Source organism: Kogia breviceps, chromosome 14 (genome assembly GCF_026419965.1).
Source record: "Kogia breviceps isolate mKogBre1 chromosome 14, mKogBre1 haplotype 1, whole genome shotgun sequence".
NCBI classification, from domain to species: Eukaryota; Metazoa; Chordata; class Mammalia; order Artiodactyla; family Physeteridae; genus Kogia; species Kogia breviceps.
In genome coordinates, this window is record NC_081323.1 from 6159226 (window position 1) to 6179724 (window position 20499).

At 47.9% G+C, this 20499-nt stretch overlaps 2 protein-coding genes across 5 annotated transcripts in view; one reads left to right on the top strand and one right to left on the bottom strand.

The window, feature by feature from the left end:
- AURKA (aurora kinase A) overlaps positions 1–7317 on the top strand; it is an 18731-nt gene extending 11414 nt beyond the window's left edge. The window contains exons 6-9 of one of the 3 annotated variants that reach the window (XM_059039186.2): positions 242–380; positions 4356–4504; positions 6354–6528; positions 6673–7317. In XM_059039186.2, the coding sequence (XP_058895169.1) occupies positions 242–380; positions 4356–4504; positions 6354–6528; positions 6673–6852 (643 nt within the window). In that variant the 3' untranslated portion in view covers positions 6853–7317. Of the gene's footprint in view, positions 1–241; positions 381–4355; positions 4505–6353; positions 6529–6672 lie in introns of those variants that run through there. The other 2 variants (XM_067013553.1, XM_067013555.1) reach the window with 2 other exon arrangements.
- The window catches only part of FAM210B (family with sequence similarity 210 member B), a 21482-nt gene extending 2383 nt beyond the window's left edge, over positions 1–19099 (bottom strand). The window contains exons 1-3 of one of the 2 annotated variants that reach the window (XM_059039194.2): positions 18864–19099; positions 11063–11238; positions 8552–10848 (exon numbers count right to left, since the gene is read on the bottom strand). In XM_059039194.2, the coding sequence (XP_058895177.1) occupies positions 10632–10848; positions 11063–11238; positions 18864–19049 (579 nt within the window). In that variant the 5' untranslated portion in view covers positions 19050–19099 and the 3' untranslated portion in view covers positions 8552–10631. Of the gene's footprint in view, positions 1–8551; positions 10849–11062; positions 11239–18863 lie in introns of those variants that run through there. The other variant, XM_067013556.1, reaches the window with a different exon arrangement.
- Positions 19100–20499: the final 1400 nt, after the last annotated feature.

Here is a 20499-nt window from a genome sequence, read left to right on the forward strand (position 1 = left end):
AGGAAGGCAATAGTCTTAACTAAACCCAAGGTCCATTAATACCTTGAAATGCATGTAAATTGACAGCAGTGTACATCTTTTTCTTACAGCGGGTCTGTAGTTTCAAATTCTCAAGGTGGGTGGAAGGTGGGATCTGTGGCCAGCAGCAGTTTTCACCACTGGTTTCACATGAGGATTTGTCTGATACTCAGTACCTATGAGCTCCAGAACCAGGTGTTAGAGTGTTCGTCCTTCGTTGCAGGCATCCAAATATTCTCAGGCTGTATGGTTATTTCCATGATGCTACCAGAGTCTACCTAATTCTGGAATATGCACCCCTCGGAGCTGTCTATAGAGAACTTCAGAAACTGTCAAAGTTTGATGAGCAGAGAACTGCTACTGTAAGTTTTCATTTGTTGTCCAGACTAATTCTGTTTCCTCTATACCTGTCCTACCTGCAGTGTACCTTTCATTATATAATAGAGGGGGTTCTGTCTCATGGGAAGATAGCTTAATCAGATCAAATATTTGAAATGGAAAAATCAAAATAGCTTAGGTGCACCTTTTATATACAGATAAAATCAGGTACCAAATGGAATATTGTGGTTGGTTTCCACAGCTGTTGCTGTGGGAATGTATAGTTGCTCTCTTAAAAAAAAAAAAAAAGAAAAATTTGTTTTAGATTAGTTTTAGACTTAGAGAATAACTGAAGATACTACAGACTTACTTTCTCCTATTAATACACACCAGATTTCTCCTATTTATATTTTATCAGTGCGGTACAGTTGTCATAACTAATGAACCAATATTGGTACATAACTATTGACTGAAATCCATACTTCATTCAGATTTCTTTACTTTCTCATGATTAGATTAGGGTCATGGGTTTTCGAGAGGAAGATCAGATGTAAAATGCATTCTCGTATCAAGGATACATACTATTAACCTGACTCATCCTTGAGTGTCGGCCTTGACCACCTGGCGGAGGTAGTGTTTGTCAGGTTTCTCCACTGTAAAGTTACTCTTTTTCTACCTTTGCATGCTCTGTCCTTTCAGAGGAACAGCCCATGGGGGGTTATGTTTCATCTCCTGTAGGGCAGGGTATTGACATAAGTTATTTGGAATTCTGTACCAGATATTTCTCTATTCCCCATTATTTATTTACTCACTCATTTTAATTAATTAATTAATTTTTGACATTTGGAAGTAATGTTTCTTATATAAATTTAGTAATAAATTTTGTAATCCTGAAGAAAAAAAAATAGAGAAATTGGGCAGAAGGTAATGTTTGAAGTGATAATGGCTGGAAATTTTCCAAATTTGATAAATGATATAAATCCCTTGATTCACCAGACAAAATTAATCCATAGACATAAAAGACGTATAACAACAAAGGCAAAATGATGTTAAAATAGTCAGAAAATGTAGTCAATCATTTATTAATATGGACTCATGGATTATTTTATACTTTGAGTATAATCTAATACCACTTTGCTCTCATTGTTCCAGCTTTGGCCACTGGGAACTCTCTCATGGTTCCTGTGTCCTTTGGATATGTCCCTGTCGTGTGTGTGTGCACGTGAAAGCACTTTCTTGTTTTCTGGTGCTATGAGATGTTCCAGCTTCATCTTGTACATTTCCTATCCCAGTCTTAGAATTCGTTATTTCTCCATGGAGCTTTGGTTCCTTTTATTGGAAAATGTTATTAGAAACCAAGATCTGGGCGCTGCATATAATCATTGCTACCAAGTGTTATTACTTCTAGGCTTTCAGCTGACAGAGAGCAAGGAAATATGTGTATAGTAATCCATGTAAATGCATGTATCTAGAAGTATTTCTCTATTTATCCATCCGTATCTATATTAAGCAAAACACGAGTCCATTATCACATGGATCATTTTACCCTCCTCCCTTGCTTATCTGTAACCTCCACCCCACCATTGAGAAACTTGGGTTCCACCCTCCGCCATCCATTTATCTGTTCAATTCCAGTGTTCATGTGTAGTGGTAGCATTGTTAACCAGTTACCCTGTGGAAAACAACTGTATGCCTTTGAGATTCATCTGTATCTGTTTAGGGTTTGATAGCTCATTTCTTTTTATTGGTGAATACTATTCCATTATTATCTCTTCATCTACTGAAGGGCATCTTGGTTTCTTCCAGTTTTCGGTGATTACGAGTAACGCTGCTATAAACGATTGCATGCAGGTTTTTGTGGGACATAGGTTTTCAAATTGGCTGGGTAAATACTTAGGGGTGTGATTGCTGGCTTGTATGGTAAGAGCACATGGAGCTTTTAAGAAACTGTTAAACTGTCTTCCGAGATGGATACGCCATCTTGGCGTTCCCACCCAGGAACGAGAGTTCCTGTTGCTCCTCACCAGCAGCTGGTGGTGTTGAGCTTTTTGCATTTCAGTCATTTCAGCAGGTGTACAGTGGTGCCTCACTGTTTTAATTTGCAGTTCTCTAATGACGTACAATGTTGAGCATCTTTTCATGTGTTTGTCATCTGTATATCATCTTTGAGGTGTTTCTTCAGATCTTTTGCCCATTAAAAATTTTTGTTGTTGTCTTACTGAGTTTTAAGGGTTCGTGTGTATTTGTGATATGTGTCCTTTATCACGTTTTCTCCCAGTCTGTGGCTTGTGTTTTCATTCTCTTAACTGTGTTTTTCAGGGGCAGACATTTAAAATCTTATAAAGTTCAACATTATCAGGTTTTTGTTTTGCCCCCCCCCACCCCCCCCCCGCCGAATTCTACTCCCCTTTATTGTGTGAAAATTGTTTGAAGAAGCTGAGTCTTAATTTGGGCTGCTTTTTGTTGAATTAGCCGACGATGGGCCTGTTGAATGGTGGTTACTTTGTTCTGTTTCTCTGGGTAGTATGTACACTCATTTTCTTTTTGGCATTGATATAAAATGGCATTAAGTTCAGGTGGTTTTACATTTATCTTCTGATGAAATCACAGCACTATTGGTGAATGACCCTCTGGTCCTGTCTGTGCAACGAGGACGTACTATTTTAAACTTAAATATTTGCCCTTTGGATAAGTAGAAATCTATTTTATTTGCTTTTTAAATATTAGTTAACCAAACTAGTTTCTTATTTAATTGGCAATTAATATTTGTAGTACTCAGTCTTCCTCAGTCCAGATGGAGTTTACTTTGATGTAACCAGATAGCTATTTGAAAGAAAAGATTGGTTCTTTCTAGATTCCTTAGTAGTTTGGAGATATACATATATATATGCACCTATTTTTCTTTTCTGATTAATTAAAGTAAAACTAATTCTAGAGGAGTGTTAGGGACCTTTACATGTACCCACAATCTAATGTGGGAGGCATGGAGGGAGTTGGGTGCCAGAGAGCTCTGGCTCTTGCCGAGGTTTGAGCAGGGACAGCCTGTTGCCTCTGGAATTGTGACGTGTGCTCCTGGAGCATATCATCAACGCAGCTTTGGTGCAGGGGACGAGCTCTCTTTGCCTTCGCTTTCAGTTTGTTATGGTCTAAATTTTGGTCTCTGGCTTTGGCTGAAAATAATGAAAAATGTCCTTTCTGATGATAACATCTGGTTTCTACCCATTTGTTCAGGAAACCTTTTTTGGTATAAAATAATGTTCAGTCCTGTCTAGAATTACTTTTGGGAAACAAACACTTCTCTAACTTAAGTCAGAGCTAAATATATTCTTGCAGTATACTATAAAACAATTCTTATTTGTATGTTAAAGCGAATTCTGGACCTGCTTGCTAGATCTTTTAGTTGAAATGGAAACAAAACGAACGAAAGGACTGACTTGCTTGTGTACTTTGAAGCTGACTAATGAATTACTATGTAGTGTGTGCCCAAATTTAGCCCACTACTTAACATGCCAGGACAACTGCTCTTAGTTTATTGTTCAGGATGTTTTTCCTCCGGTGCTCTTAGAGTAAAGTTTTAGCTTCAGACAAATCCTTTTGTTGTAAATTGACCTTGGTTTAAAAATGGGAATGGTCTGTACTTAAGAGTTTTTGTTTTAAATGTTAAAAACCGTTTACACGTCTGACTCCCTAATTTATACCAGTTTTTCAATATTGTCTTAATTCATTGCTGCTGGGCCATATATTGCCACGTGGGGATATAGTGCTGTCTTGGTGTTTTCCTGTCTTTCAATATCACATCTGCTGTGTTAGCAAACAACGTAGCCCAGAATCACTTGTACTTAATGCTGCACACTAAATTGGTTTGTTTTCTTGTAGAGTCATCCATTGTCTCTAGTTTTGGCTTTAAAAATCTACGAAACATGTTAAAATCTATGTTGGGTTTCCTTTCAGAAGAGATGTCTAAAATTGTGTTATATAAATCTAAAACACAGACTTTCAATACTTTTTTTTTTGAATAGTATATCACAGAATTGGCAAATGCCCTGTCTTACTGTCATTCAAAGAGAGTTATTCATAGAGACATTAAGCCAGAGAACCTGCTCCTTGGATCATCTGGAGAGCTTAAGATTGCAGATTTTGGGTGGTCAGTACATGCCCCATCCTCCAGGTATGTAACTTCAGATGTGGAACTTGTTTGTTTGGTTTAGCAAAAGCCCAGGGGCTAATCATGAGCTAAATAGTAAAAAAAAAAATATGTAAAGTATAGATGTGTGCTGAGTTGGGGCAGGTAACTGACACATGTACTTTGGTGAAATTTAGGCCTGATAGTAAACTAGTGTCTTCAAGAACATTTTTATTCTGCAGCCATTTTGGGCTGTTTATCCTGTCCTAAGCCTGGCGTTAAAAGATGCGTAATGTCCTTAGAGACTAATGAAGGGGACACAAGTACAAGATATGACAAATGTATGACAGGTGAGGTGTGGCATGTGCACAGGGGCAGTAACACCTGACTGACTGGTGTGAGGGAGACGCCACTGCTTCCCGGACCAGGAGATAGAAGTTTCTGAGGGCATCGCTTGCAAAGATCTAGAACCAAGAGCACAGTTCTTCAGGGAGCTTAAAGGAGCCAAACTGGTTTGGATGGAGCTTTCAGGGTGGGGGGCAGAGATTCTTTCGTCCTCTGTTTGTCAACAGAACAGTCCTTTCCTGTCTCCTCTTAAAGTGGAGAGATCAACCTAATGAAACAATTTAAGTGAACTTCGCCAACAGAGCTAAAACATTTTCTCCTTTTTAAAATGTAAGTGGCGTTTAAATGAGCTTTTGGAACCACGTGTGACGTAGGGCATTTGAAAGCATACATCCACCAGTAAGAGTTTGTCAACTTTGGGGTAGGTCTTTAAAAAGTTTTAGCCAGATTACGTTAAAGCCAGTTGGAAAAAATTGTATCGTCTAAAATAGATGCCATTGGGTGTGGGGAGCTTTGTTTTTGTTACCACTCCTGATTGTTTCCAGCAAGGCACCGAATCTGCTGCTGCAATCTCTGTTTTTAAAAAAAAAAAAGTCTGGTGGTCTGCCGCGGGTGGGAGCTGTTGGTACCTGGCTTCGTGGCATCGCAGGGCTAAACTGTACCTTAACCCTCCCAGTGGTGTCATCGTGACAGGAAAGGTAGCCGATCCTCTTCTGAAGAGGACGCTATGTAAACGTTGGTCACTTCTCCTCGCCTCCCGTACCTTGATAACTGTAAGAGCTCCTGTGATACTGTGCTGTCATTTGAGAACCCCCTCATTCGGGCCGTCTCCTGAATCTCAGTGGTGATGAGAGGCTAGATGTCTGGAGAAGTAGCTCCTTAATCCTGGGTCACCATGCAGTCGAGCGAGCGCTTGTGTGCTCACTGGGCACCAGGCAAAGAATAACTGATATAAACCAGCAACACCTGCGTGGTCTTTGCTCCTGTTTTGATGTTTGTTTCCAACCTCTGTTACAAAAACAACATACAGACTTGCTGAATTGGTCACCTGTCTGTCCAGTGCCTACACTCAGACAGTTGTTAACATTTTGCCATGTTGGGTGTGTCGTCTACTTATAAGTTGCAGACAGCGTGCTTTGTCCTTTGAGTGCGTCAGTGTGCATGTCCTAAAAATAAGGACATTGTCCTGTATAATCACAACCATTATCACACCTAAGAAAATTAACAGCCTTGTTAATATCTACTATTTAGTCCACGTTCAAATTTCCCTAGTTGTCCACAAAATTTTATAGTGGTGATACTTTAAATCCTATATTTTATATCATTTAAGGAAGTTCTGGAGTTGGACAGATTTGGAGCGCAGCTTGATTGCTTGCTGTGAGATCTTGTACGTCTGTCTAAAAGTGGGGATTTATAACAGTACCTGCTTCGTAGCACAGGATCTAGCCTAGGAAAAGCACTCAACGTTAGTGTAACGGTTGGTGATTCTGAGCAGCTGTTGTGCATCGGAAGCAGAAGCACGTCCACCTGAACGTGGCTTCGTTTTTAGGAGAACCACCCTCTGCGGAACCCTGGACTACTTGCCGCCTGAGATGATTGAAGGCCGGATGCATGACGAGAAGGTGGATCTCTGGAGCCTTGGGGTGCTTTGCTATGAGTTTCTAGTTGGGAAGCCTCCTTTTGAGGCAAACACATACCAAGAGACCTACAAAAGAATATCACGGGTAAGACATCACTAGAAAGGACCCATCATTCTGTTAGAATTCCTTCTTTATCAGCCTTGACTTTAAAAGGCTACGATCTGAATATTTATCCTGTTCTCTCTTAGCCACGTTTGTGACTCTGTCACTTATTGTACACTTACCCAGGTGGAATTCACATTCCCTGACTTTGTGCCAGAGGGAGCCAGGGACCTCATTTCCAGACTGCTGAAGCATAATCCCAGCCAGCGGCCCACCCTCAAAGAAGTGCTTGAACATCCCTGGATCACGGCAAATTCAAAACCATCGAGTAGTCAAAAAAAAGAATCGGCTAGCAAACAATCTTAAGAATCTTTGGGGGCAGAAATCCTCGAGACAGGGCTGCTGATAATCCGCCTGGAACAGGCTGCTGGCATATCTCCCTGCTGCCTGCCCGCCGTCGAGATGCTACAGGAAATACTGTTTATGAGCGGGCAGTGCTCGGCCTCCCGGTTCAGAGCTCCACCTCCGCAGACCTGACACTCTGCAGTGGGAGTAGCCGTGGTTATTTAATCAGTCTGGAGGCAAGGTTCACGTGCAGCCACCCCGCGGCCCGTTTCGAGTAAGGTGTCCTTGTGGAAGATGGCCTCGCAGCCTGGCTGTGGGCAAGGGCGGCTGCTTGGTCCTGACTCGACCTGTTGAAATGCTGTGCAATAACTTTCCAAGTCCCTGTGTGCGTGTAACTTATCGGGTGGCCCAGTCTGGTAAAGCTGTCGGAATGAACATGTGATTCTTTCTTTTAAATGTTAAAATAAAGACTTGTATAGACTTGTATTTTTACCTCCATGGCATTCCTTTAGGACCGCTCTCAGTGTCTGTCCAGTACCCCCGCCGAGCCTGCTTGTGGGTCCTCAGCCACTTAACCTCCTGGTGAGACTGAGCGGGGGGCCTCTGGGGGACCACCAGAGCTGCAGGAGGTCAGGACAGAGGGGAGGAGTCCTCCACAGCCACACCCGCCCATCTCTGGCCTCTGACTGTGTTCTCAACAGGATGGCAAAGAGCTTCACACGGGGGGTGAACCAGTTCTTGGCAAATGGATTTTCCAAGTGGGGCTTTTGTCTTGATTCTCTGGTGAAGGAGAGTTGGCCTAAACGGAATACCTCCCCCCCAGCCGTACTTGGATCTGGGCGCTGTCAGTGTTCATCGTGGCTTATAAAGTGGACGCCTGCTGCCCCTTCAGCACAGCTGGCAGAGGCTTCCCTTCCTCCCCTTGTCACCTGGTTCCCATGGGACACACTGGAGTTGTGGCATCTGTGTGAACTTGAAACCTGAGTCCACAGATACACCTGTCTGCAGTGCTTGGGTAATTCTTTTCACCACCTGTTCACTCTTGGCCTAGAAATGAGGAGGTGCCATGAGAGGAGCTGGTCTCAGGTTCTGTGTGTTCCTATCACGTAAAATGACGTATTTCTAGCTGCCAACATCTGCACATCAACCAAAGATGGTGAACTTGACCATGATGAAGGCAAAGGTGGAAGTGCTGAACTTACTGAGAACTAGGAGAGGAAATATGCTTTCATGGCCGACTTTCAGTGCAAGAGGCACACAGAGATCAGAAACGTCTCCACAGAAGGAGGTGGCTATACGCTTCCACGTCAGAGTTGCCGAAGTCGTCGTGGAAGCTTAAGAACTGAGTGAAACTGCCATGTCCAGTTAGCCCCCTTGGGACAAAGGAGCTTTTGGTTCCCACAGTCTTGAGCTTTTACATCCCAGAGCAGTAGTTCATCCATCCACCCCGGCTGTAGTCAACACAACATGACTGACCCCACCAGTGATACGAGCTAAGCTGTCATTTCCCCAAACAATCCCACACAAGCACAGAAAGGAGCTCACTGTAGCCGCACAGCATTAATAAACTAGTCACACGCACGGCTGCTTCATAATCAGCAGCAGTGATGGCTTTTTAACAACAAAAAGTTCTTCATAAATTTTACAAAGGTGTTTATTTGTTCCACGGAAGTTAAGCTACTCATTTTGTCAGATAAAAAAATCAGAGGTGAACAATGGCTTACGTGTTTAAAATAGATCATCAGTTTTATTCCCATAGTTCCATAAAAACAATGTAAATACAAGTGATCTGTACATCTTGCTGGTGAATTCACATAATGCTGTAACTCCCTGATCCTTTGATTACCTCTCCTCTCTAGTTACTCGGTTCTGTTCAGACAGCTGGCCACTGGGGTGGACTGGAGTTGGGGCTTACAAGAGAACTATGGCTATTTGGTATGATAATTTGTTTTATTGCTTGCCCTTTCAGTCCACTCCCATTCAAGCCCTTAAACCTGTTAGGAATCCCTGTCGGCTTTTTTGCATAGGCATTACTCGCGATCGGAATGGTTGGGAGGCCAGTGAGGAAGGTGGTTAGGAGCCCAGAGCCAACTGTTCACACACCGACAGCAACACAGAAGTGCTGGTCCTGCCCTCCCGAGGAATTCCCTAGCACTGGTGTCATCTCTCTCTGCTGTGGACGTGTCCTGGGAATTAGACCCCAGAAAGGCAGTCTAATTCCAACTTTAAATCGCTAGAACCTTTTGGCATTGGGCTAACTGCTTTAAAAAGGGGGGTCGGCGGGGGGTGGTGGAATAACGGATCCACTTTAAAGATCTTGCAAGTGGAGAATCTGTCTCACAAAGATTCTCATAAAAGTTAACTGAAATAACTGATTGACATGGGTTACTTCGGACTAACGAGGAAACTGTCAATAGATCTCAGTAAAACCAGGATGATCAGTTTATAGTTCTTGAGTTTTCTGATTGTCACAAATGTAGTTAATCAAACCAAAAAACTAAAATAAAAAATAAATCTGGGAGCCAGAAAGATAAATGCAACCCCTCAACCATGGTGGCAGGGCAGATCGGTTACACTGGGGTTCCTGGGGTGCAGCCAGTGTCCCGTCAGCGATGCTGGAGCTCACAGGAATATACTCCTTCTCCATCGCTTGCCCCTGACTGTCTCGAGGAGAAAGTCTCAACTGGGATCTGTGTGCTTGCATTTCTATTCTTAACCAGTGTCCCAAACAGAATGAGGGGCCTAAAGTCACACGCCCGTTATCTGGTAAACTAGCTCAGTCCCTGCCCAGCTTGCATTATTATTTTGCGGTTGTCTCCCATTTACAGCAACTGCTAGTAATTTTCCTTTTTTAGAGAGTGATACAAAATCTTTTTTTGCATACATAATTTTAACTCAGTTAAAAAATATAAGTAGCAACACAATGTAAACACTGTGACACTAGTTAGTTCTGGAATGCCTGAAGTCTGAGAGAGAGTCAGTTAGGCCAAGATTGTTTCAGCTTTGCGTATATGTGCATTATCCAGATTCCTCTGAGGACACAGGCGTCCGGGGCCAGCTGATGCCATTACTGTTGGATGAAGTTTCCGTATTTTACCGAAACAGAGACAAATGATTCTGACCTACTTTAATGAAGTTTGGGAAAAATCAGCTGAGGCAGGCCCCATCATGTCCAGATTTGAAGGTGTCTTGGGATCAGTGAAACGTACCAGAAATGCTTGTTTTTCTTTCCCCCCAAACAAGTGTAATGAATGTCAAAGTGTTGATGCTAATTAAGATCCTGATTCCATATTGTGAAGTCTCAGATTCTGCTTCATTAATTGTAGCACTGGCAGCTGTTTTGCACAATAGTGCATATTAAAACGAAGGCAGCCTGACAGCAAATATCGGAGGAAGGGGGATTTTAAAAACCAGCTTAATGAATCGCTGCCCTTTAAGAACTTGAGCAAAGATTAACATCCCCTGAGGCTTCTGCACGCAGACCCTCACCAATGATCTTCCAGAAGGAACATTTCCTGGCTGACAGTGTTGTTTCAGATTATAACTCAGTGGTGATGCTTTGCTGACATTTTAGATGATGCAGACAAGCCCTATGATGAATAGCATCACCAAAACTTATAAAGCAAAAAAATTACAGTGACTTGAAACCCTGAATTTTTGCTGGCAAAAGTAAATGCTATTCATGAGAAGACAGCAGCTAGGCCCTGCCTCACCGCCACCATAAACCCTACGTCATAAAACCAGTCCAAAATGTGTCATTTCAAAGAAATAGGTTTTCAGGCCCACAATGGAAGAGTTCATCAAGGCTTTGCAGCTGGAGGTTTAAAAATTCCCACTTTCCGAAAATATCTGACAATCAGGGGCACGGAAAACAAGGTAATGCTGATTCTCACGGGTGCAAACAGCTTGTGGATGGCATAGGCCACCACGAAAGTACTTGTGCCTGCTGCCATTTTCGACTGTACCAGTGACTCTTTAAACCCGAGTTTAAGCAGGATGGCTGACATGTCCACACCACTGGAGGGGAGAGAGGCAAACAGACAAACACAAAAGATGTTTACTACAGCAAGGGATGGAGTTAACCGATCAATTTGGCTATGACATTTACAGTACTTTAAAAAATGTGATGAAAGTAGCTAGATGAATATAAAGTCTTAGGAAAAAAGTTCCTATTCCCAAAGACACTTGGATGACAACGAAAAACAAATATCTATTACTGTCAACATCTTACCTTGAAACAACCGTGTAAAACATGCCCAAAGAGATTAACGAGATTCCAATGTGCAGTGACACGCCCACGGCACCATATTCTTGAAAAATCTTTTTCAGCTGCTGCGACTTGCTTTGCTTTTTCTCCTCCGTACTGCTCACGCTGCCGCCTGTTGTCACAGTGATTTTGCTGGTGTCCTGCGCACAAGCCAGAGAAGGGGAGACACTTTAGGGCAGGAGCAAGGATGCCAGTTCTGCTAGCAGCGCTCCGCTCTTTCCTGCCCAGTGAGAGATGAGCTACTATCTTTGTCAGCTGAGGCTAATGCCCGCTAAGCCACTGAGTGCAGCGAAGGGCTGGGTACCAGCTACAGTGGGCAGAACGGTGGCGCCAAAGATGTCTAGGTCCTGGTCCCCAGAACCCGTGAATATGTTAACCTTCCGTGGCAGAAGGGTTTTGCAGGTGGGGTTAAGTTAAGGATCTTGAGATGGGCAAATCATCCTGGATTTTCTGAATGGGACCAGTGGGACCTTAACCTTAAATCGGGGTCCTGTGAGTGGACAGAGGTGGGCAGGAGGGTCAGAGAAGCAGATGTGAGGACAGAAGCAGAGTCAGATTTGCAGAGATTTGTGCTGCTGGCTCCGAAGACAAGGAAAAGGCCACGAGCCAAGGAATGCAGGCAGGAAATGGATTCTCCCGTAGAGCCACCGGAAGGAACCAGCCCTGCCCACACACTGACTTTAGCCCTGGGAGACCCCGTTTGGGTTTCTGACCTCCAGGGCTGTAAAAGAATAAATGAGTTGTTCCATGCCACCAGGTTTGTGGTGACGTGACATCCATGCTAGACTCTACAAGACAGTGGGCACGAAATAAAACGGAGCAGAAGCCGTGACACATTTACTTCTGGAATCAAGATTTACCCCTGAGATCTGAACGGAGAAAGGGAGGGCTAGCTCCCGGGTCATAGATGCAGCGGCAGGGTTAGTACAGAAAGTATTCATTGTGTGGGGTGTTTGTTAACAATCACTGAGCATCTACAAGGCCTGGAATGTTTGGGAGAAATAAAAACAACGACCTTGGATTAAAAAGACAAAACTCCTCAATATGGAGAGTGCCTTTTTCATCAAAGGATTTCTTCAGCTCTAACGACAGACCTCAGAGCTCTTCTCACAGGCAGCATCTGGGTCAGTCAGCTCCGGCTACTGACTTTGCAGCGGGACGGCTGCTTTCTTGTATTTTTAGAACATGCTGCAGTGGAGCCATGCTTCAAAGGCTGTGGTGGGGGGGGGGGGGGGACACAGGACATGCAGCGTGGCATCCCCACACAGGTGCCCAGGGCAGCAGCCTCCAACTGCAACGAGGCACAGGTCCTCCTCTGGGCCCTGCCCTGCTTCGGAGCCCCTGCCGGGCGGGCAGGCGGGAGTTTTGACCAAGCCCGTCTGCGGGGAGGCCCTAGACGCTGCCTTTCTCAAGAGCTCCCAGGGGACCCGGATGCTGCTGACCCATCTGTCTATGCCCAGGAGCCCAGCCTCTGATTTCACAGATCTGGGGTGAGGCCTGGGTGCTGCGATTAGATATCAGTTTCCCTGGTGCTTCTAAGTGACCCGCCAGCATTGCCAGGTAAACGCCTGCTCAGCACTCTCGCCTCCCCTTGCCCTGCTCCTGCCCGCTCTCAGCAGGCCCTCCACGTGGCCTTCCCTTCTCAGATGTACCTGCCTTGCCACAGACTGGAGTGACGCCACTTCCTAAGCCGGAAACACAAACGTCACCTCCTCCAGTAGGCCCTCCTTGACCACCTTAGCTGCCTGCCTTCAGTGGCAGCCATGCTATCACATCTCTACTTCCCTCTCTTGAGATTTCTGTCTTCAGGAGTTGTCCTGCTTATAATGTAACAAATACGACAAGTACATGTATGTAAGCATTCCGTTCTTCGCTTGTTTGCTGTTGGCCAGAGGCCCGGAACGTGTGGTTCCAGGGAGCAGGGACCCGGTCGTCCTGCCCGGCTCCTAGCACTGGGAGGGTGAAGGGACTACCTCTGCCCAGAGTGTATTAGGGGTCGAGCTGGATTGCATGCACAGGTACTAGGATGTGATGGAGAGTTTTTACTTTTTTATTTTTAATTTTTTTGGCCACGCCACACAGCTGCGCCTTGGGATCTTCGTTCCCCGTCCGGGGATTAAACCCGCGCCCTCGGCACTAAAAGCGCGAAGCCCTAGCCACTGGACTGCCAGGGAGCCCCCTGGTAAAGAGTTTTAAGTGCAGCAGGTCCCCTCCCTCCTCAGATACTTCCATTGCCCACCCAAGCCTCGTCCCCCCCTTGCCCGCCAGGCCCGCACCGCGTCCTCCATCCCTCGCGCTCGTCCGTGCCGTCCCCCAAGCCAGCAGCCCTGGTGGCCCACCGCTGCCCCTCCGCCCTCAGGACGTGGTGGTGTCGGCTCATCAGAGTCCACTGCCCCGCCCTCCACCGGGGCTACTGACCGGAGGGGCGCTGAGCGGTGCCAGCCTAGGTGGCCTTAGGGACTGGTGCTTCAGGACCACCTGGCCCAGGCCCCTCACCTCTCCCCTGGGTTACGGTGATGGCCTCCCTCCCAGCTGGCCTCCCAATCCCACTCTGGAGCACTCAACACAGTGGCCAGAGGGAGCCTGTAAAAACCGAGGTGGGGTTACAGCACCACCCCCGTCAGAGGCCTCCTGGGAGCACGAGCGCCCCCGTTCTCCTTCCCGCTACCCATTCGGGCCACGGGGCCTTCTTGCTGCTTTAAGCAGGACAGGCCGGGGGCGGCTCCAGGCCTTGGCATCTGCTTCTCCCTCAGCCTGAATGCTCCTCCCCAGACGTCCTCACAGCCCCGCCTCCAGGCCTTTATTCCGATGTCACCTCAGGGAGGCCCTCCCCGGAGCACCCTCTTTAAAACCCAGACCCTCACACGGCCCGCCCCTGTGCAGGTCCCTCCATCGGGAGGTCACCACCTAATGCCCCGCGCGCGTTTCTTCCTCCTCCCCAGGGAGGCCCATCCACTTTGGTAACAGTTTTGCTGGTATATAGATTACAGGCCATAAAGTCCGTCTTGAGGTTTAAGACATACAGTCAGATGGTTTGTGTGTGTTTGCAGTTGTGCAGCCATCACAAGGATCTAATCCTGGAACATTTCTGTCACCCAGTTAGCAGTCACTCCTCATTCCTCTCTCCCCCATCCTGATGGGGGGAAGGCAGACACGAAACTCCTTTCTGTCTGTGGATTTGCCCTTTCTGGACGTTTCATGTAAACGGGGCCATACAGCATAGGGCCTTTTGTGACTGGCTTCTGCTACAGACTGAATGTTTGTGGAAACCGCCCCCCCCCACCCCAAATTCGTATGTTGAAACCGAATCCCCACCAGGATGGTATGTGGAGGTGGGAGGTGACTAGGTCATGAAGGTGGAGCCCTCATGAATGGGGTCAGGGCCCTTATAAAAGAGACCCCAGAGCGCTCCCTTGAACCTTCTACCATGTGAGGACATGGCAAGAAGACAGAAGACAGCTGGCTATGAACTCGGAAGCAGGCCCTCACCAGACACTGAATCTGCCCGTGTCTTGACCTTGGACTTCTGGACTCCAGGACTGTGAGAAACGAATGTCTGCCGTTTAAGCCGCTCAGTCTATGGTGTTAGAGCAGCCCGAACAGACTATGGCAGCTTTCTTCACTTATCATGTTTTCAAGGTTCATCCACGCTGTAGCAGGTATCAAACTTCATTCCTTTTTATGAAGCAGGATTTGATTCAACTGAAATACAAAGTACAGATTCTAAAATTTACTCTTCGGGGCAAGCCGGAAGCCACAGTACATTTTGCCCTACAAAGAATGTCTGCAGTGTCTGGAGCCCTGTGGTGTCTGGTAACCCCTGGGGCAGCCTCTCAGCTTGGTTTCATGCTGGACAGGAGGGCTTGGCTCTGGACCAGCCGCCAGAATGGAAGATAAACCGTGGCTGTTGCACGTACGTAGAAGATAAGAATGCACAAAAGCAGACTCTCCTACTGTCCCCAAAAGAACTAAGTAAGGCTCAGTGAAGGGCCACATTCCACGCACGGCGAGGAGCGGGTGGAATTCAGTCTTGGATTAAAACTTGCCCAGAATTGGGAATCCCCTGGTGGTCTAGTAGTTAGGACTCTGCGCTTTCACTGCCGAGGGCGCGAGTTCAGTCCCTGGTCTGGGAACTAAGATCTCACAAGTCGTGCAGCGTGGCCAAAAAAAAAAAAAAAAAAAAACCTTTCCCAGAATCATCCTTGATTTTTAATCATACACAGCAGCTACTCATTTGCCCCTGCTCCCAAAGAAGTTGGTACAAAACTCAGATTTATTAGTTGAAAGAGTCTTTTCATTACCTCCCAACTGAAAGAGCATCTCTTTTGTTCCCAAACTGCAGTTGGGACTGAAAAAAAAAACCCAACCAAACAAAACCCCCAAACACCTGGAAGCTTTAAATTAAAGCTTAAATTAAAATTAAATCTGTTTCATCAAAGGCTGCTCAGTCCCTGGGAATTCAGTGTTAAGGTCCTAAGGCGGGGGACAAGCTGTATTTCCTCTCTGCCTTTAGCTTTCACTTTTGCGGGCTTTTTTCAGACTTATGAAAGCAAACACTTAAAAAAAGGGGAGAGGCTACTAAAATCCAGTATCCATTTATGGGGTCCCAGAGCCTGGTTCTGATAGGCAGGAAAGCATAACATTTTTTGAAAGGTTTTAGGAAAACCACCAGTGTCCTCAAGAGAGGCCCCTTCTAGTGAGCCAGGTACCGGGCTTAGCACTTTAAAGGCGCCATCCCATAAAAACGCTCACAACCCTACGACGCGGGCACCTCTGTCGCTCTCGCTTTGACAGATGGGAGACCAAGGTTTGGGGCAAAGCTGTGAGCTGGCTGGCTGGCAGCGCCCAGACTGAGTTCTGTGCTGCAGGCTCCCCTTCATGTCTCCCAAGAGCTGAACATTCCTCAAGGAAGAGCCTGTTCCAGAACGTCAAGGCTCTGGAGGGGAGAAGGAAAACTGTCACCAGTACCCTTCGGTTTGGCCAGCTCCGCGCCCTCCCTGTTCTCTGACGCCCAGCAGCCAGAAGGCTCCTTCTGATAAACAGCTCCCCACCCGCCTTTTGGCTGCGGATGAAGTGCCCCAGACGGGAGATCTGCCAGGCCCTGATTGGAGGAGTCCTGGACAGCCCCCGGTTCCAAGAGCCAAACAACACCCTGAGGCTGATGACGGGTGAAAGCCCCTTTCACTTCCCACCCTGGACACCTGGCCCAACCAGACTTCATTATGTCCCCTCTGTCTACTTGCCAGGACCGGGCTGAACTGCCTCTCTCTCTTGAGAGCCCTTTTCTGTACGACCTCTATTTTGGCAAAAGTCCTTTTGGCCAGAAAAGAAAAATAAAAAGGCAGCCAGACTTCCAGCTACTGAATAACCAGTATCTACTGCAAGACAATGGGAGGGACAAAATATTCAGACACAACAGACAATTTCCTGTTAGCCAGTGCTGCAGTTAGTTTTTAACTTTCTAGAGTTAGACTCTTATACGGACAATTTTCCTCCTTTTATCTTGGAAATCTCTTTAATCATTGTGGGTCACTCATTTTTCTTCCTAACCCTGGAGGAGAATAAAGAGACTGAAAAAAAGGAATTTATGAGGCGATGACCTGCAAGGAATGGATGGAAACTTTTCAGACATTCATTTCTTCGTGAAATATCACCTTAAGAACGTGAGATGTATGCCTAGTCGCTGCCCTGGATGCAGACGACATCGTACCTCCCCCGGTGTCTGTTCTTAGATAAGTGCTTTCATATACCTGCAGGTGGCTTGCTCTCTGAGCCCCAGTGTCCTCCTCACCTCCCAGTTCTCGCTCACATGCTGCCTTTTCAGGGAGCCCTTCCCTGATGACCTTATTTATTAAACTGGCAGCATCCCTCCCTGCAGCCCTGCCCATCTGCACCGCCCCCCCCCTTGGCATTTCTCAGTAGCACCTGTCACATCAACAAGCCTGATATTTTCCTTTTCTGTTTATTGTCCCTCCCCTCCCACTAGACGTCAGGCTTCCTGAGGGTGGGTTGTGTCTGTTTTGTTCATTGCTCTATCCCCACCCCCTGCCCTTAGAGCAGTGCCTAGCACAGTGCAGACACTCACGAATAAGTGAGGAACACAGCACAGCTGTTGAGGGCAGAAGCCTTGGAACGAGACTGGTTTGGATCTGACAGGTAACCTCTGTGTGATTCTCAGAAAGTTACTCAACCTCTCTGGGTTTAAGGTGGGGGATGACAGTATTGCTTATATCACAGGGTTGTTGTGAGAATTACGTGAATTAATATTTTCCAAGTACTCAGAACAGTGCCTGGTACAAAGTAAACACAATATAGTGTTTATTATTAATATTACTTATTGCATGAATGAAAACAGGTGTCACTCCAAACAGTCTGAACTTGTGAGCAAGATTTTTGGCTCATTCCTCAAACCTTCCTGACCCTTCTAATACAGCCTTCTTACTTTAATAAATATGGGGTGGGGGAGCAGTACACACACATACACGTACACACACACACACACACACACACACACACACACACATGCCAGTGCCAGGCTCACAAGACAGACCAGCAAGTCAGGAGGACATTCCATATGATGAGCACATAGAAGAGGCACACCCATGGGGCTGAGGAGGGGCCAGTGGAGGCACCCAAGGAATCACTGGTGGTCAGGGAAGGCTTCCAGGAGGAAGGGACAGCTGGGCTCATCCACAAAGAATCACCAGGAGACAGCTGGGTGTGCGCGGAGGGTGCCAAACGCATGAGGACCCCCTAACTGGGCTCAGGAGGCAGAGACAAGACCTACCGCCTGTCCCATGGGGGAGTAGAAGGCAGGGAAGGACGTTTCTCCACCTGTGGCAGAGGCGTGGTAAGGTCATGGGTCAAATGCCTATGCAACATTCAGGAAGCGCGGCTCCCGGTGGCACCATGCTGAGGCCGGCATCAGCTCATGGAACTGTTCCCCAAACGATTGTTGGGAAGGTGCTATTTTAAACGCCTGCAACGTCAGCAGACAGGCTCAGAGGACTTCAGCACTTGGGGTAGGGCTGCACCGCTGCTGAGTGTGGATGCAGGTAGGCAAAGGGACCAAAGGTGCAAAGCTCCAGGCACTGCTTGTCCCAGCTTGTTAGCTCTGGATCTCCAGACGTCACTGCTTACCACCTTTTTTCTTCAAAGACCCACTTCAAAACTTTCAAAAAGGGATAGTCTGCATTACCATTCTGAATGGAATCCAGTTTTCGGTTAGCATACACAGAAGCAACCGAAGTGAAATATTGATGCAATGAAGTAACCCTGGCTTTCTTGCGCGCGTCCTGCCTGCAGTCTGACAGGGAGGCCTGCCCTCTGGGTTAGATAAAAAGGGAGTGGCAGCAAGTGCTGGGGGGTGTGAGAGACCGCAGCACCCACCAAGCCTTTCTCCTCGGCCCAGGAAGGAGGCCCCGGCGCGACTTCAAAGGGAACAACTCTACCGCCCACTGAGAACGTCGATACCAAGCCCAGGCCCCATCTCCAATCCTCTCGGCCACCACCACAATACAGCCTGACGCTCTGGGATCCTGGGATCCCCCGGAGGCTGTGACCTTGTGCAGTCACCACACCTCCCTGAGCCTCAGTTTCCCCGGCTGTCAACTGGGAACTCGCTTCCTTGACTTGTAGAGATCTGAAGCCTGGGGACCCTGGAGGTGCTCGGTCTCGGGCAGCTGCGCGAGTCAGGCTCTCCTTCGGCGGAGATGGGCCGACGATCGGGGCGCCCGGGGTTCGGGGTGGGGGCGGGGAGGCTTACCTGGCGGCCGTGGCAGTTCCCGCGGGCCGCGCGCAGCAGCGGGACGTCCAGCCCGGGCCCGAGCAGCGGCAGAAACACGGGCGGCGGGGCGCGGGGGGCGGCAGCGCCCAGGAGCCAGGTGGCGCGAGACCGGACCCGGGCGCCCACCCTGCCCGTGGGGCACAGCAGCGCCAGCAGCCCGGCCATGGTGCGCAGCCCTGCGCCGCCGCCCGCACAGCGGACAGCAGAGGGAGCAGTGCGGTGGGCGGGGCCCGCGGGAGCCCGAGCCCGGAGCGGCGGGGTGGGGCCGGGGCCGCGCGCCGTCCTTGGCCCCGCCCACCAACCCCCGCCCCTTCGCCGCCTGAGCGGCGGGGGCGGGGCCGGAGCTGGAGCCCCGCGAGAAATGGGCGGGGCTGGAGACATGCACCCCTTCCGACAGCCTGCGAATTCCAGTAGGCGGATCCTGACTCATCATGTTGGTTACAAGCGAGTCAGAGGTCAGCCCAGCCCTGATTCAGTAGTGAGGGGGTCAGATTCCTCCGACTTGACGGGAAGTGACAAGGTCACGTGTGGAAGGGCTTGTGGAATGGGAAATGTTGTCGTGACCCTGTTTGGGAAATGCAATCTACCACAGTAGTCAACTATTAACTGTAATAAAGATAATAATCTTTGGTCTCCATTCTGCAGAAGAAGAAACTGTGGCTCACAGAAATGAAACCTTCCCAGAGGCCCCTTATCCTCATCCTTTTGTCATGCCTGACAAAAGGCATGACAAACTAGAGGATCCAGAATGTTTCTAGAGCTTTGCTATTTTAAGCAGAAAAAAGTGTTTTTTTTTTTACCACAGGGAACAGTTGCTTGGAAAACCATCGGAAAAGCTGAAGGAGTGGACATTAGGCTGGCCCCCCAGGAAAGGCTCTCTGGACAGAGCAACACGGGCCGGCAAGAGGGGGGACACAAGCCACAAGCCGTTAGGTGGGTGTCAGGGGTCGGCCAGTAGAATGAATGAATTCTAGAGCACACTGCCAGAGCTGTGACCCCAGGGTCAGGAAACTGCCACTGCAGCTGCTTTCCAGCTTCTACAGACAGATCACTGGACACAGGAAAGCAGGGTCAGGCGGCTGCCTCGGCCACAGCTGACGGGTCCACACCCATGGACTGGCGACTGCACACCTGAATTCTGCTGCAGAAAACCCCACGTCTCCGCACATTTGTTTACCAGTAGCAAAACGCCCAAACCGCAGGAGGATGCCCCCGCCTCCTTTCTGCCTTCGAAATATTCTGCGAGTGCATTCAGTTGGCAGAAATGACTTCGTATCCAGAAACCTAGGTGCAAAGGGAAATTATAGCCGTTCTGCCAGCCGTTCAGCCGTTCTCCACTGGGAAGAGGTGGGAATCGATGTGCCCAAATTCAGTACCTCAGGACCCTCCCCCCTACCTTGAGAAGCCCCTTCTGTCTCACTGGCTACAGCTGAGTCACAGGACACTCTTAGCTGCAGGGGAGTCTGGAATTTGAGGATCCGGCAAAAGAAATAGGCCTGGCTTAGGTCAGAGCCGGCACATCGTCTTCCTGAACACGATCGGAGTTCTGTTGGCCGGGAGGTAGAGGGGGTGGCTGCCGGGGGACGGGGGTGGTAACTCCAGGGCTGTGTGCCCG